The sequence below is a fragment of the Seriola dumerili genome, unplaced genomic scaffold (assembly GCF_002260705.1).
Source record: "Seriola dumerili isolate Sdu_G_001 unplaced genomic scaffold, Sdu_1.0 BDQW01000068.1, whole genome shotgun sequence".
NCBI classification, from domain to species: Eukaryota; Metazoa; Chordata; class Actinopteri; order Carangiformes; family Carangidae; genus Seriola; species Seriola dumerili.
The window spans coordinates 16,303,514-16,321,366 of NW_019174323.1; the positions used below are offsets into that span (position 1 = coordinate 16,303,514).

At 43.2% G+C, this 17,853-nt stretch overlaps 1 protein-coding gene across 1 annotated transcript; it reads right to left on the reverse strand.

Moving 5' to 3' along the window:
• Positions 1-582: 582 nt before the first annotated feature.
• ubald1 (UBA like domain containing 1) lies at positions 583-17,505 on the reverse strand. Its single transcript, XM_022742949.1, has 3 exons — positions 17,274-17,505; positions 16,504-16,563; positions 583-970 (listed from the first exon to the last, which is right to left on the reverse strand). The coding sequence occupies exons 1-3, from the start codon at positions 17,379-17,381 to the stop codon at positions 647-649; spliced, it is 492 nt and encodes a 163-aa protein (XP_022598670.1). The 5' UTR covers positions 17,382-17,505; the 3' UTR covers positions 583-646.
• Between the last annotated feature and the right edge of the window lie 348 nt (positions 17,506-17,853).

The following is a 17,853-nucleotide window of genomic DNA, read 5'->3' on the forward strand; positions in this document are numbered from 1 at the left end:
CGTACACACTCACACTCAAGTGCGTGATGATTTTTGAGTCAATCTAAAACACTGCATTGCAAGTTCCTCTCTCCTCATGCAGCACAGACAGTCGCAGAAACACAGAACACCAGTGACACAAAAACACTGGCTGAAAAGATGAAAAAAAAAAAAAAAAAAAAAAAAAACTAAACAAAAAACAGAAAATTAAGTTTGCTGCCTTGAATGTCCTTGAACATCACACAGAATCCTTGGGCGTGACAATTTTTTTTAAATTTCTGTTTTTTTTAGTTCAATAATATTTCTCTTATCTATGCATTTACTTAGGAAAAAAACTAACAAAGATTTCAGTTGCTCTCTTATTACTATGTGTGTGCGTATCTTTTTTTTTTTTTTTTTTTTTTTTTTTTTTTTTTTTTCTCTTTTCTATTTTTGTCGTTGACGTTTGCATTGGTTTCTCCTCTTCTTAAATTGTCCACGTTGAGTTTTTCTTGGTTTGCGTAGTTTCCATCTCGTTCCATATCCATCCGTCTTTTAGGGAAAAAAAAGACCAAAACCCATTTTTACCCACTTATCATCTCCCACCCTTCCCACCCTCCCCACTTTCATACCCTATTTCCTTCCCTCCCCGGGGTGGAAGGGGGGCTTTTCAGTCCCGTGCGGCCCTTCATCTCTCAGCCTCCATCGCTACACTAGCCTTCTGCTCAGCGCCTGCGTGCGGGTTTACGCCCGTGGGCCAGGCGGGGCAGGGCTGCGTGGGGGGCTGCCCCTGAGTCCAGAGTCCCTGTGGAGGTTGCGGCACATTAGGTACGTTTGGTGAGACCCCCCAGCCGCCGACCTGGGGGGGCGGGGGTGAGGTGGCCATGGAGGCGGCCATGGGGCTGCCACCGCTGCCGCTGTTGAAGCTCTCGGACGCCTTCAGCCGTGAGAACATGGTCAACGCGTCCGGGAAGTTGGGGGGCGTCGCTGGTGTGTTGGCTGGGGTGCACATCTGGGAATGAGTAAGGAAAGAGAGCGATTAATGCATATCCAAAACAGGAACCCCGAGAAGACATCGATATTACATCTCTATATTCTTAGAGTGAAAAATCTGTCAACTGATAAACACTTTTTTGTTGTTGTTGTTTGTCAATGTAACTTCAACATATCTGTTGACTGGCTCTAGATGAATTTGACAAACATTTTTTTTCACTATTTCTGACACTTGAGGAGCTGAAAACATTTGTCATTCAATACAAAATTAATCAGCAACAATTTTGATAATTGCTTTTTTGTGACTTTTAGGCTAAAGTAGCAAAAAAACTCTCAATGAAACCAGGCAAATCTCAATGAAACCAGGCAAATCTTTGTGTCTTATGACAGCGAACTAAATATGTTTGGGTCTATTGATCAGATAATTATCTGCAGACTATTAAATAATAACAATCACTGAAGTTATTCTTTATGCAGAAATGTCAAACATTCATTGGTGCCAGTTTCCTGATGAGAGGATTTCCTGCTTCTCTCTGGTTATATCATTACCATCAATATATCATAACCAGCAACGTAAAGATGTCACCATGGGCTCTTGGCTTTTTTTTTTTTTTTTTTTTTACTATTTTATAACATTAAAGATGAACGCATTAATCATTAAAATGAGACAATAATAACTTAACAGACAACATGCAGTGAACCTGCTGCTTCCAGCTGTGGGTTGTGTCACAAGACATAGCAGACACCACAATCTGTTTTACTGAGACTGCAATCAGTGGGGAAATTAGTATCTCTTCCTCGTGTACAACAGTCTGATTATTGACTGTCACTGTGAACTGGTGAGTCTATACAGACATTTTGCTCTTTGATAACAGCTACGACGCCAAAATCTAATTTTATTCCGGTCAGACTCCAATGTAGCAACTAGAAAAGAACATTCCTCCAGAAATATCTCTCACAAGAAGCAGTGTTTAAAACACAGTTATTGCTTTAAAAGGAGGCAGACTGTTTTGTGTAGCTGAAGGGGAATTTAGGGGAATCCCACTCTCTGCTTCCCCAGAGAGTCCTGATGATGACATTAAAGTCCTTTGTTTACATCCACTTCCTGTTTCAAGTACAATCAGATTTAGCAGAGTAGATGAACTTGGTCAGAACTAGATTGCGGACGCACACACACACACTCACACACAAGCAAAAACACATACAGACACACACCTCCTTGGCCTTGTTATATTCCTGCTCTGACCTGCTCCGACCCTCCTTTGTGCCAGCGCTGTTATTGTTCTGCTGCCAGGAGTTCCTTTAGTGGCACACCCCGAGCACACACAATACACCCGTGTGCCAAAAACAGCACTGGACCTACCACCCTGGAGCTGACAGGCCATATGAACAACATGTTTGGCTGTTCAAATACAGCATGCCTTCATCATCATCATCATCCTCACTAACACAGCTTCTCACCCATTGCCTCATGCCCTTCTTCCTCTTCTGTGCCCCCCCCCCCGTCCACTTGTGATCAGGAAAACAACAACCTACTGTATTCCACAGGGAAGCAAAGGTGGAGCTATGTTTAGCCAGGAGGCTTGCCATCTAAAAATAAGAGCCCAGGCTGAGAGAGGCTAACAGGGCAGGCACCTACATGGCAAAATAATCCTAAATCACCAGGCATAAGTAGTGGAAGAAAACAGCTTGGCAACTCCCAGGATAAGGATTTTATAAGATCAAATTTACTTATGACTCAAGAAAAACTGACAGGACAGAGTACGAGTCTGGATTCAAATTAAAGTCTATGTACTGTGCAGTTTGCATCCACAACCCTGGATATTGTTGTGGTTCCTTTATTAACCACTTTTCCCCTAAGTGTCGTCAAAGTTAGAATTTTTTCTTACAACATCCAGAAAACCTTTTGTCTTGGGCTGGGGGGGGGGGGGGGGGGGGCGATTTTCTGGAATTGGGAGTCATAGGCTCCATGAATCAACCACTGGGAACAGCAGCTGCAGTCACACATGAACACTGGACAAAAAATGTTAACACACTAAAGAGGAAAAAAAAAAAAAGCTGGAGAACAACAGTCCACTTGCTGACAACCAGATCTCAGGCTGACCTGTGCTATCTAATCTACCCTTGGCTCCATCACCCTCGCTTCTCAGATTGAGGCACGCAGCCTTAGCGCACATGCAAGCCTCTAGAAAAACAACAGAGTGACAGGAACACCACTCCACCCTTGGGGGTGTAATTGGACTACCTTGCCCCCTAAAAGTGCTGCGGCTTGCAGGCTTGGTCCTGCGAAAACGCGGTCTGAGGCCGCGCTGAGCCGGGCCAGACCGAGCCAGGGGTTCTCAGAGTGGCACGCTGTTATGAAAGGTGAGCGTGTCCACGGTGCACTCTGACAGGAAACGCTGGCTCATGTCTCTGAGGCTGTTTCCTGCGGTAAAGAGACACCCTGGAATGCTGAAGCGACCTCTGTGATCCTTCCTGTTCTTGGCGGTGGAGGCGACTGGTTGGATTTCTTAAAACCTCGTGATCAGTTCGAGTCCGTGTGAGTGGTGCTCAGATAGAAAACAATACATGAGGCCTGCTGCCTCCGAGTTTACTGCCAAGGAATGGAAAACAAGCCAAAAACGCTGACACATGACCTTTCGTATTGTCCACTGAGACCTCTGCATCTGACTTACTCATCCATAAACACACACACACACAAGCAGGTATAAGTATACACCTGCAGTCAGCTTGTAGACTATACATTTCTTCTTGTACTGATTTATCTTTCGGCTTGTCTTCACTTTTAAACAGTAGACCAAAAATAAGCAAGATGACAGAGGGAGGCTAACGACAAAACCAGCTTCAAACACCTCGTGTGTGCGTCTCACAGATGCCCACCTCACACTCCTTCACTCATGAAATAACGCAACACACCTCCATGTGTTTGCATGTGTGTGACTGTTTGCGCAGGAGACCTTGGACAGAGTCAGGCACGCAGACGGTATCGACCCACAGGGAAGAGGATCGGGTCCAGAGACGCAGCAGCTGCCTCTCAGTGCCAGGCTGTCAGAGTTTGGATCTGACTGCTAATCTGACACTTTGTCGCTGATAGAAGCTTCAGCAGAGTCCAGAACTGTCAGCATCACTGTTGTAACACCGGGGTCCAAAAGTCTGAGACCACCTTCCTTACTCTCAGACTTCTGGACACCACTGCACATACAAAGAAACAACATATCTTCTACAAATCAGACACAAATATAGGATATAAATTATGCCTGCCATTATAGATTATGTTTTTATATATATTTTCTTTAAGTACAGTATTGGAGCACATGACCTGTCTGTTGTCAGAACAGTGAAAACAACACCTGAGGTAAAAAGCTCCACAGGATTTCCTCCACACAGATTAAAACACAGCTCTGGTGCAGCACACGGAGGAAGCAGGTTACTGTGTGTTTTCCCTTTGTGTGTATTAAGCAGCTGAGTAGCAGATTAATTCTCGCTGCACCGAGACAGAAAAATACTGCAAAGAGCTGCTGACGCTGATGCTGCTGCGTGCAGATTGAGGTTCAAATCCAACTGGCTCTTGCACAACTGACGGGCACGTGGGCTATCTGCAGTCACAACATGAAGGTTAATAATTATTTGAGAAAAACACATACAAGCACACAACGTAAAGTGTCTACAGAGGGTTTGCAGGTGCATCACACCTACATAAAGGCAATATGGCGTGAGAGCCATGTGAGATATGTGTAGCTGACTTATTGAACTGATATGGAATAAAGCAGGCACATGTGTGTACATGTTTCTATTTGTTCCACTTCATTGATATAGAAAGTTGAATTCTTTTATATTGCCCTTTTTTACTTGCAACTGCTCAAGACTAAGATATAAGAAAAAAAAAACTAATTTTGTAAATATGAATCATACATTTAAATGAGCCAGTTAGTCAGGATACTTTTTGGCCTTGTACCATTTCTCTGCTTTCATTGGTTATGAATCGTCCAATTTACTTGGTATTCTTCAATATAAATAAGTCATTTAAAAGTATACAGATAGTGTTGTAACAGATATTTGAGATTGTGGCCAAGTTTGTTCATGTTGTGATAAATAGCAACGTTTTGTGATCCCAAATGTTTGGCATGAAATGGAAATAAAAATCTGTAAAAACTGTCAGGCTCCATCATGGATAATCAGTCATGAAGTATCTGCAGGCAAATTTTAGCTAAAGAGCAAAGAGCAGGAAAGAAAGAAAAGTATATGCAGCTACTGTTTGTTTTGTGAGCATGTGCGAGTTCAGTAATGTTCAGGGACGAAGTGAGAGGTCTGCTGAGGTAAACTTGCTTTCAAATAGAGGTTACTGTGACACAGTAAAGTGTCTTCTCTTCTCCAAAACACTATGATGTCACTTGAGAAGCGTTAACTCAGTAAACCCAAATTAATGGCTGGCTGTGGGTTTTGTTAGTTAATTAAAAATCCTGCAGGATCATTTAGCAAAAATACTTTTAAATATATATATATTATATTTTTTCCCAGTCCAAACAGCACCAGAACAATCATTCAGGTCATATCTGTTACGTCAGACAATTAGAAAAAGATGTTAACAGCACTTGTTTTATCAACGTGAGTCCTTCATGGCAACATATACAACAGACCGTGTGTTACAGCAGCCATTTGTTCAAGATCTACAGATGGAGAGACGGAGGAAATAAAAGACAGCGAGAGCCAGTTTGTGTTCAAAACAGAGCCGACGGAGAGCGGTTGCCATGGGGACGGTTGTTATGAGGAAGCAGCACAGATCTCCTGTTGACGGGACGAGGCTGAGGCAAGGCCTGGCTCTGTGGCCGCGGCGGCCCGGCCCTGTCCACCCTCTCTTCAAGTCTGTTTGCCGAGCGCAGCACGAGGAACGAGAGGCTGACTGGCAGCGACCACTCTAAACATGCCAGTCCTGAGCCAGCGGTGGGGCTCCACAAACCTTAAACACTCCTCCGTTTGTGTACATACGTGTCTGTGTGTATGTGCGCATGTTTGTCCACAAACACAGATGAGCTGGAGTTATTTCCAGTCCAACCAACCACATTCCTCAGAAACATCAAGTGTGTGTACGTGCCGGCCTGAGAAAGAGAATCTCTCTATCCTCGTGCATACTTGTGCAGAGGGTCCAGGTACTTCTGGTGACCCAGACTGACCTCCTGCATTCAAGGGTTTACCTCAGTGCTTCTACCCAACCCACCCACCCACACACACACGACACACACACACACACACACACGACACACACTCCTATTAATCTCATTTCATACTTCCTGGATGTTTCCGTCCAGCTGTCACAGGAAATTTAAGCCAAGTTTAGCATTAAATGAAATGTTTGTTTCCATTAATTTAGCTTTCTTATTGACCAAAAAAGTTATATTCATGACAAGCAAATTACTGTTGTCTAGTTCCAGCTAATGTTGGCTATGTTTTATGCTGTCAAACAGAGAGATAAATACACAAGCAACGGCACTTTAGGACCAGGTCTGCATCACTGCTTATTCAAACTTAATCTCTTTGCTAAAAAATCTACTTTAAATAAGGCTCAAAGGTTTTGTAGTGTTTTCATATTTATAGTTGCCTGCATTAAAATTTACAAAATAATACTTTTAACCCCAGTTTCTCCCTTTGCTGCAAACATGATTCTGAACCTACGACACGTCTGTTTTCTCTCCCTTCTCTATCTTCCTCTCACTTCCCTCTCCCCGTCTTCTTCTCCCTCCTCTGTCTGCGGCTTGAACAGTTCACACATTCTGTGTCAGCGCTTGGAGCAAACTGTGCTGAGGGATCTGTGAGACACGAGAACGGCGGTGAAACATGCGGCCTGACGTCTCCGTCTTCGGGCCCACGGTCGTACTAAAACTGTGTCTTCTGTTTGGATTATAACATTTATCTTGCTGTGCAATCTAAGATGTATACTGATAGAAAACTGACTTTCAGCAGGATGAATTCTGCTTTATAGCTTATAATAATACTCTGACACAAAATGACACTTGTCTGACACTAAAAACAAATGAAGTTGTGTGTGTGTCAGGCCTGAAAATTGGTTTTGGACTTCCTTTAAGCCAGTTACTTCACTCCTGAAGATTAGGAAATTTGATTTGTGGAAATTTAGGTATTATTCAAAACAACACACGCCAGCAGTGACTGGGCAGAGAAAGCTGTCAGGAAATGTGTCTTCACTCCAGTAAGTCTATCGGTTTGCAAAATAAAACAAGCTCTACAACTGTAAAAACAAGACTAGGTGCCTGCATTGGTGGCTTGACTGTTGTAGTAAAGCCACCAGGCACGCACACTTCAAAATGTTTATTTTGTAATTCTTTAAACCTCAAGGCAATGTATGATGTTTAACCACCTACAGCTCAGCTTAAAAAGTTTGGTTATGCATAACTGTAATAAGGTCTTCCACATGTTTCCAGACCTTTTACTGTTAGCTACTATTTTGGATTCTCATAAAAATGTGGCAGTCAACTGGGTCAAATCAGTCCTCATTTAAAAGAAGACACCATACTACAACGACGTGTGAGTTGACAATTGATAGAGCACAACATCACGTTAAAAAAATATAACTGACACACCTTTTTTTCCCACAGAGAAATTAACTTTCCATATATTTTTTTTTTAAAATGATCTCAGACAGATGTGTGGTATTCCTGGAATCACATCTCCACATTGTTGTTGGACATTTATGACAGCATTCCTCTCTTGGTTTGGCTGCACAAGGACAGGCCATGTCACGGCTCAACAGGCCTCAACTCTCTGAGCCTCTTGTTCAACGTCGATGGGTCTCATTGCTCGTCTTCCAGCAACGTTGAATGACCTCATAACGCTGGGCAAAAAGTTTTCCACTGAAGCTGCTGAACACAGTACAGGACACAGCTCAGAGGTGTAAAGCTGTGCAACAGCGAAAAAAGGAAAATGTAATCACACTCAAAATAAGTAAAAGAGAAAAGAGATGAGACATAAACTGACTGGTGGCTATATCTCTACTAACTGGTGTTAAGTGCTGGATTGTGTGGGAAGATGCTTTGTTTCCACTGGCATCAGGTCTGAACTAGTCTGAGGTGCATTCACGTTCACATTCACAGCATGTTGGAAATAGTTTGAATGCATTCTGAAAAATAAATTATTTTGATTTGGTTTGTTTGGGCACGTAAGAACGATGCCATTCAAACCAGGCAACACTGACATCACAGCTCTCTGTCAGTTTGTTAAAGCTGGTAATGCAATCTGAACAGCTGACATGAACCCCCAACACGCAACGTTTTGTGGGCCGAATGCTGATCTCTGATTGCTATGAAGTACTCATAGCTTGAACTCCAAGATGAACAAGATAAACTGATGTCACACTTGGCCTCAACATGATATGAAATGTCTCCACAATCTATCAATTCACTGGCAAAGAGCAGAGGCAGGTCTGTTGTGTTAAGCTAAGGTTACAGGAACTGGAATGGGATGTTTTGACTCCCATATGCATATCTGTATCCTCAACAGATGACAGTTTACCAAAACTGTGTCCAATAAACAGGCCAGTTGTGAGTCCATGTGACGTCCGAATACTAACATTCAAGGCCTGACTTATTTGTAGTTTGGCAGCGTGAAGCTAAATGAAAAGCACAAACACACATGCCACAAAATAAACCTTCCCATTTATGGATCATACAAGAGGCAAACTGCAAATGTGACTGCAGCCTAATACTATTGCTTTACTGTCATTAATATAATTGTAGGGCTGATTCTGACTGATGCCCTGTGAGGACTGTGAAAATCAGGGTTAAATGGAGGAGCGAGGCAGATTAAAGTTAACAGAGGACAGGTGGAAGAGGAGAGCTGTGAGTAAAACAGGTGCTGAAACAACACGACAGAGGATAACAGAATAAAGACAGAGAGAGGGCAGGCTGCATAGACCATCACTGCATTAACTGTACATGATTCTTCCTGCCTGTTAAATATTTAAGTACAGTGCTCTTATGGTGCGTATGTCGCCTGGCACTGTTTTTTTCTGTTTTGGAGCTGCAGCTCTGCAGTTGGATCCCAATGCAACCATGACCTACTAACAAGTGTGGCGTGCCAACTTTGCTAACCCTAACAGAGATAATGAGTCATAAATAATAATACTTGGTTATAAATAATAGTTGTGTATTTGTACACTTGGGAAGGTAAAATATATATATACTATATATACATGGATGTTTTTTATTGCTTCTTGAAATTGAACATACGACCTATTTAAAAAAATCATTAAATATTTTGACTTTAAAAAAACTTATAAATTCAGAGTTTTAACAGATCAGACCAGTCGGAATAAAGTGTAATAACAAATCAACTGCAAATACTTCTACATATTTCAGAGATACTCCATGCTGAACTTCAGGTAATTTATTGTAAGGAGGAAAAAAATTAAAAACAGGACTTCTAATCCATCTGTTTGCCAACATCCTCTCCATGCTGTGCAATAAAAATCTGCCATTCCTTCATACACGTACTGGAGGTTTGGCAGCAGTTAGTGTCACCACATCATACGGAAACCTGACGAGCAACTCTGTGCGTCTGTGTTTTATTATCCCATCACATAGCTCACCGACATGGAGGAGACAGTCACGTTTTTTTTGGGGGGAGTGGCTGGATGTCAGGACTTGATGTTTCTTTCCTAAACAAAATGAAAGCGGCTGACAGGTGCTACTGAACGTTTCCAGTGACCGTCCCCCTCCTCACCCCTGACCCCTCGCTCCTTCGACCTCACCCACCACCTCGCAGCTGAGTCTGTGTATGTCTATGTGTGAGTTAATATTGTGTACACTCAGGGTCATGGCAGGATTTGAGCTCACGGGGGACTCGGTTGATCATTAGCCAGGCTGTGCTCTGTTTTCGCATGTATTCAGACACTGTATATTTAAAAAGGAAGGAGAATGAGAAAGAAAAGACAGAAGGTATGACAAAAAAAAAAGGAACCGAAACGGAAAAAAGAAAGCAGCTAAAGATGGAAGACAGGAGAACTGGGTCTGAGTGGAACATGTGGTCCATTCGACCAACTGCACACACTGCACTGCTCACAACAATGGCTAACAGGCTAACAATAGGTGTTCAGTGGCCCACTCGTATCTAGAAAAAAGGGGTTTGGCCTGTCGACTGGTAACAGGCTGGCAACAGAAACTACTAGGCCAAAGGTCATCGTGAGGAAGAACAACACACGATTACGATACAAACATTCAGCTTGAGCTTGCCAACATATCTTTGTTAAGGCTATGCATACACTGCGGATCAAATGAATTTGTCTCTCACCTCACAGGCAACACGCATGTTAGGTTTCCTAATCTGTGTCAGTTTCCAGTTTCAATCTGAACCACTGAACACTATCTGAAATATTTGAAATCTCAAATGAAAATTTCTCAGTGCTGCTGTCACAAAAGGCAAATTGAGTAATTCATCTGAGACAGCAGCATACCCAATCTTGACTGGAGCGCTTGCACAGATGACAACAAATGCTAGGATGGAAAAAAAAAAGAAAAAGACAAATAGTTGGTTGTTCAAGGCGATTCCTAAATTCAAAATGCAACAGGTCAAACGCTGCTTTCTCAAACCCAAATAATCAAATAGGTTTCATCCTGCCTCCTGTGACAGATCAGGAATCTCTGAAGTGAATTGCACTGATATATATATATATACATACAGGGGTCTAAAAGTTACCCTACACTTTTGGAGCCCCGCCCATGTGTGTGTGTGTGTTTATATGTACACATATTATCCAAAATAAGAGAAGTAATTGAAGAGCAGAGGTGAGGGTGAACATGATCACTCAGGGACTGGTGAGGTGTCAAGGATCATGAATGTGAGCCAGGAAAGCAGGAAAGGGATGGACGAGGCTATGGAAGGTGACAGCACAGGAATTGTAGGTCGAGGTACCAGCGGGCCGGCGCTCACAAGCCAGCTGACGTGAGCCTGACTACAGCGTCACAGCTAACCTGAGCAAACAGGCTTGCAAGACATAATGTTACAACCCTGTCTCTTCATGCAACAGAAAAGGTTCCCATGTGCTGCTTGTGTTTCCTGAGCCATAGGCCTCACCCCTTGTGTGTCTTTGAGTGTACTCAGTGACTCCAAGAATCAGTGTGAAACCCAATCTAACTCCACCGCTCATAAACACATCTGGTCCTCGCAGCCATCCCACATGGATTCCCATTCCCTGAGTCCCTTGAGCCAAAGTTCCTGTGTGTGTATGTGTGTATGTGTGTATGTGTGTGTGTGTGTGTGTATGCGTCTGTGTCTGCACACATGGCTTTGTGTGTGTGGTTAGGGTTCTGGGAAGCTGTGCTCCTGGAAACATGCAGGGCAACACGCTGGAACACGCAGTGCACAGGCCAAGCCTCTTCAGATGTGGCAAACTGCTTGGCATGGCTATACGTAACGCGGGTACAGACAGACAGACAGACAGACAGACACACACAGGCACACACACACACAGGCACACACACATAGATCCGGGCACAGATACATGCACACCCATTAACAACATTAACAGATCTAGACATGATTAACTCTGATATCTGAGACACACTGCTGCATGCACACCCAGGGTATTATAACTACACACACACACACATACTCATGAAGTCACATTCAAATACCCAAACACTGGGGAAAAAAAATAAACTGGATTTCACCTCACTCTGTACTTAATAACTCCTGTAAGTAAAGTCTGCAGCAGGACAGAGAACACCTTGTCTGTATTGTGGCAGAGACACAGAGCAGCTCTGTTTTAACCCAGTTATTGTATCTTCTATTCAAATACCTGGCATTGCCCTGCTATTAGCCTGTTTCACCCTTAGTGCTGGCCAAACACCCTTCCACACTTGTTTTCATCAGTTCCTCCCTGCTATCTAAGAATCCAAGTATCCTTTATGTACTTTAGTTAGCTTTAGTCCGTCTGTGACGATAAACAGATAGAAGTAAAGATAGAGAGAGAAGTAGGAGTCGTCTGTGTTCTCATGCCATGATTTATGAAGGTAATTATACCTTTGCTCTTCTGCGTGGGCACACCACACACTTCAAATCTCAGTCAGATGAGATCTCACATGAATAAGAAAAGTTTGGATTTCTAAGAATCCGTTTTTAAGCCACACCCGGACACCAAAACCAAAATGTTTGTAGTTACCAGAAACACACATACACCAAACCCTCCTCCTTATTCTTGGTGGGTGTTCATATTGCCAGGAAACAGCCTTTAAACAGCCTCACGCCCACTTTTTATCACTTGCCCCGCAGTGCCCAACGCTGTTCTGCAACGTCACACTGCCGAGCAGTCGGTGCTGAAGGTTGCCCTTCATAAAAATCCTACTTTCATTCACCTTGTGCGTGATTCTGGTGACGAATGGCAATTACAGCATAATAAAAGGGGAAAAAAAGCTATCATTGAAACCGTGGAGCTGTTTCTTCATGATTCTGTGGGTTGCAGAATGTGGGCCAGGCTCGACTGTGTTCGGCAGTAGGAGGAAACATTAAAACGTCTTTGAATGGATACAGATGAGATGAGTTACAGCTTATATTTAGCTAATTGGATCACTTAAATAAGAAGAAATGGGAAAAAGGCCAGAGCCACACAATCAGGACAATATTCCTTACAGTTTAACAGGACTTTGCAAAAGAGGGAGGGTGTTTCTTTGTTTTTACTTCAATAGACAAGAATATCAAAGTGAAAACAATAGGCAGAGATAAAGTAAGATATGATTCAAGAGGGAAAGGAGAATGTGAAACACTTCTTGTGGAGATTTTTTTTTTTTTTTTTTATTACCCTGACCTACTAAAGACAACATACTTTTCAACACCACAGTCCTGACTTTACTGCAGGCCTGCCACATGACAACCTCTGCAATTTCTTTATTAGCCATAACGCTGACAGAAAATTACATGCGTAACCCAGGCTTTGTGGCTTAGTTAGTTCGTTTCCCCAGCTTAGTCACATGATGGGGGGGGTCACATGTTCCCAGACGGCAGTGGAAGTCATCCAGCTGGGCTACTTCCTCCTCTTGTGGTAACATGAGGATTCATTCACTTTATTGTGGCTGTATGTGCCCCACATGGAGAGATATAAATCATGGAAACACTGATATTGGTATGAGCGTACAGTGATGTGTCAGTGTTTTTTCCTTCCAAATTCACGGAGACGGTTGAAGACAGGCAGCTGATACACTGTCCGGACCGGATCACTCAAAAACCATGACTGAAGAAAACCTCTCTCATGCACACAAGAAACTATTAGTTCTGAGGGAATCTTTCTTCTGTGCACAAGAAACAATTTGAGGTAGTTTTGCCTACAAATGACCAGTGATTTTCTGTCTATTATTATTATTCTGCATCAAAGTGACAAAGTAAACGTGGAAGAGTATTTTGGACAGCTGGTGTTTCAGCTATGTAATGGGATATTGTAAACAAGGAATCAGAAATAGCTCAGACTTTACATAGTCAATCCCTTAAAATGAGCTTGGGATATCCCTAGTATGTGTATGAAAACAAATAAAGGCAGGGGTACAGGACTGTGTGCATAATATTTGATAAAAGCACCAAACAGCCAGAAGCAACAGAAATACTTTGTGCATTCCAAGTGTGAGCGAACATGCTGACACTCCGTTTTGAAGGTGGCAGCTGCTTTGAGAATGAGGCTAAAACAAGTGGACGAGGAAAGGACACTGTGATAAAATTCTCAAACAAGAACAAGAACGGCAAATTGAATTCCACAGCCTCATGTTTTGTGTCTGTAAATAGAGAGAGAGAGAGAGAGAGAGAGAGAGAGAGAGAGAGAGAGAGAGAGAGAGAGAGAGAGGAGGGAGGCAAGAGGAGTGAGAGTGTACAAAGTAAAGACAGAGACAGGGGGCTGTGTTTTTAGTTATACCGGCCCCCTTCTGCTGTGAAAGGGTCCATTTTGGGTCGGTGCGAACGTTGCATCCTGTAGGAATGTGGTGCGGTTGCAGTGTTTGTGTGGGCTGGGTGTGTGTGGAGGAGAAAACTGGGAGTAGACGGGGAGGGGTTGTACATAACACAGAGCAGAGGTTGGACTGAACTTAGGGCCTGGGTGTCCATCATGGAACATAGATGTAAGCTTCGATGATTTCATTCAAAAACAAAGAGATAAACAGACAATATTTTCATGGCAATACTCACATGTGGCTGAAACATGTATAGTGTACACAAACACGAGAAAGCAAAAAATAAACAGTCTTGAATGCGTGCCTGTGCAGAGATTGTAGCTCTTTTACATCATGTGCCAAAGCAATGGCACTCCCCTCGGTCTGGGATTGTTAATGACAAGAGCTTTAGTTAAATCCCCCAGCATTCACAGCATTATGCAAGACTGTAATGGTGAGCGGACCAACTAACCTCACTATCTGATATTTGATACAGGGTATAAACATCTGACATACAAAGCACAAATAACATATTAACAAAGTCGAATGGTAACTTCTAACCAATCCTCATGAGCCAGGCTTTTGTTTAGGGCTAACGTGTATTTATTAAACAACAGCGCTTTTGTTTGCAGGATAATTTTCCTCCCATGATTCCAAATTTAGATGGGAAAGTGATTTGGTACCCCACATTCAAGCCTCATACATTGTGTTTGGGCCTCCAAAACAGTACCATAAACCAGCTCACTGAACAGCATCCAACCACTAACTGACCTACATGACGTCCTAATGTGCCACGCTGCGAAGCGCTGCATGTCTACGGGCTATCTGTGGGGGCTGTTAGGGTCGGGGTGAGGCCTCTAGCCTAAACAGCAATCTCAAGGATGAGTTCAGTTTGTGTTTTAACACAAAACACTGACGCAACATCACATATAACAGAATTGTAACTAAATGCAGTTAATGCTTACTCTACACTGAAGAGAGAGCGAGCACAGGAGAGAGAGAAAGGATGAGGGAGGGAGAGAGAGAGAGAGAGAGAGAGAGAAAGGGAGTTAAGAGTGAGAGCGAGAGCAAGAGCAAAGTGGATTAGATTTGTATACCAACGAACACTGTGGCCTGATAAGCTGCAGCAAGGTTGGACACGCTGCCCTACTGTAGTACTGTTGTGACTCACACACATACACCCACTGTGTGCATGCACAAAATACAAATGCATGCATGTAAAGTATGAAAGCAAAAACTGAAATGCACGCACATGCCAGCATTATGCAAAAAAACAAACAAACAAAAAAAACAGAATGTCAACTTGTGATTATGCAAGAGCATGCCTATAACAATAACACCACAGGCACACGTAGCTGCTCCGCGTTCTGACTTTCATTATTCAGTGTCTGCAGCAATCGAGCTCAGCCATATTTGGCAGACAGTTTACTCTCTAAATTAAAGTGACACATTTCATGAGCTAAATAGAGGACTGAGATGCTCTTATTTACTGATCTGATGTTAAAGGAGGTCTGGCTTTCTTTCTTATAATAAAGCTGTGATAGAAGTGATTCATCTCACCGTGAGCCATTTCTATGATGACTGGCAATGTTGCGCTAACTCTGAGGATATAAAAAGGCACACACACTCACAAAGAACGCAATAAAAATCAAATCCTCTTTTTTCCCCCCGGTCTCTCTCCCTTTTCTCTAAAACAGCAAAGCCAAAAAATGTTTAGCAGTTTGATGACTGTGTTTGCCAGACAGACACTGAGCCACATACACACAAACAGAGAGTGAGCTTTAAGAGAGCTAAAATAAATGATCAACAATTTCACCCAAAATCCCCTCGCATCCATGTCAGGCTCTTCCAGAGGGCAGCTGTTGCTGGATGCTGCCATGCATGCAGCTGCAAACAAAGGCTTGTGTGCTGCCAAAGCGGGCTGCTGCTAAAAGCCCAAATACTGCTAGTGTTTCATAATGTCGAACCCCTGTCTGTGTGTATATATGTGTGTGTCTGTGTGTGCGGAGAGTCTCCTACAGCCCTAACACCTTCCAGCTTGCCCCTCTCTGATTTGTCTGCTCCTAAAAGTCTCCAATGTGTGTCGTGTCGGGGGCAGTAACAACCCAATCAGGGCGAAACAACTGAATTACCCAAGGCAGTTGCAACAGCACAAGGGTCTATTTGTGAGAGGTAGCTGTCTTCTTCCTGGAAATAGACTTTTTTTTTTTTTTTTTTTTCCTCTTTTACCCAGAAACTGAGGCGCACCACCTTCCATTATGCACCTCAGTTGATATAATGAAGAATGAGGAATTTCATATATCTACATTTATCATTCCCACTCCCTCTATCTGCCATGCAATCACACATACACACACGCTCAGTCTCTCTCTCTCTCAGTTCAGTGTGGCTGCTGCGGCTGCATGCCTGCCTGTGTGTTTATTTCTGGAAGCTCACAACATGGCCGACATGTGCTTTGTTATTGTTAGTACAACATCATCCCTTCTGGCCTATAAGGGCTGTTCATCGGCCCACATCCCACCCAATACAACACAGTAGCCTTAAAGAAATAGCATCTAAAAAAATTATGTTTGATATCATTCAATTAATAGTGTAAAAAAGTACATTATCATCACCCCCTCCTCCTCCTCGCACTCACCATTTGATGATGATGGCCATATGGAATATTTGTTTCTTGAAAAAAGGCACTGAGGGCAGTCTACAATAAAACACAGAGAGGATTAATTATATTTTGCTGCCACTGTTGTACATGTCAGAACAGGAGCATTGTACACAGCCAAAGGCAAAGAGATTCGACCTAGCGTCGCGTCAGTGTTGATATAAATAAAACCCAAACAGTACGCTAGCCTGCGGCGAAGGAACACGAAATGTACAAGCTAAATCTATACTCGGTTCACCGCAGACTAAACAATAATGTATCAGACTACTGTTTTGTAGGCTAGTCGATAACAACACGGCGGTCATCTTTATTGCGTAATAGCACTCCCTTGGCCTCGCCTGTTAACCACTGTCATGTGTCGGATTATAGTATTTAATCTAGAGTAAAGTCTAATTGGATACGGTGGCTGTACGCTTCGCCCTACTGCATTGACTGTGTGTCCCCTACTGATTTAGTCTGGCTAAAACACAGATATATCTACTTTAAATACAGCAACAACAACAAAAAAACTTCTGGCTTTTGAGTGGGACCGACTCCGGCCACATAAAAACGGGCAGATATCTTAACACTGACGCTTTGTTTTGTGTTGAATTACTGGATCTTCAAAAGTGGCGAGAGGCACGCGGGCGAGGTCCGGTCAAAACTAACGGTCGGACAGAAATAAACATTAGCCGTGTAGCTAACGACACCCCGCTAGACACCGAGGCTAAAGCCTTATCGTTTTCTGTTTTCTGTTTTCTTTTTTTTACCTCGAACTGCCAATGTGCCGCCTGCAAAAGCTGCTTCGCCTGGTCTGCCGCACAACCCGCCGTCAGGACGAACTGGTTAATCATGACTTGATGTTTGAGTTCATCCATTTTCGACGAAGCCCGTGTCCTACTCGCGGCGGCTGGCTCTGAAGCAGACTTTCGACCGTTTTTCCTCTATTTCTTCACTCTAGTTGAATTCCGTTCCTCTGCCTCAGTCGTCCACCATTACAGCCGGTTGAGCAAACACAAATATTTACTGTAGGAGCGGTAGTGGAAGGAACATGACGTGATTGACAGAAGGACGCAGCCAATCAAGGGAGAGCATCGCCGGTGGGATTTGTATGCTGCAAAGCTCAGGGTCTCGGATCGGTGTGTCTTTCGCCGTCCGACGAGGCTTAATGTCGACACTTACAGATACATTAATCGAAAATAGTTCACCGCAGCGAGTGTTTTTTTTAAACGACGGTCCGTGTGAGGCGTTGAAATCACCGCGACTGAGGTGAATGCCCACTGGAGGAATCCCAGAAAGGGTTTGTTTTGGACTACAACTCCCGTGAGCGCGCGCTTTGTTTGTAAAGCT

What these genes read in the sequence shown, in the direction of transcription:
- ubald1 (XM_022742949.1), bottom strand. Translation starts at nt 17,381, where the DNA reads ATGGATGAACTCAAACATCAAGTCATGATTAACCAGTTCGTCCTGACG. An exon ending in CGGCACATTGGCAGTTCGAG is followed by an intron (nt 16,564 to 17,273) that starts GTAAAAAAAAGA and finishes GTTTTATTGTAG; the next exon opens with ACTGCCCTCAGTGCCTTTTT. An exon ending in ATGGCCATCATCATCAAATG is followed by an intron (nt 971 to 16,503) that starts GTGAGTGCGAGG and finishes ACTCATTCCCAG; the next exon opens with ATGTGCACCCCAGCCAACAC.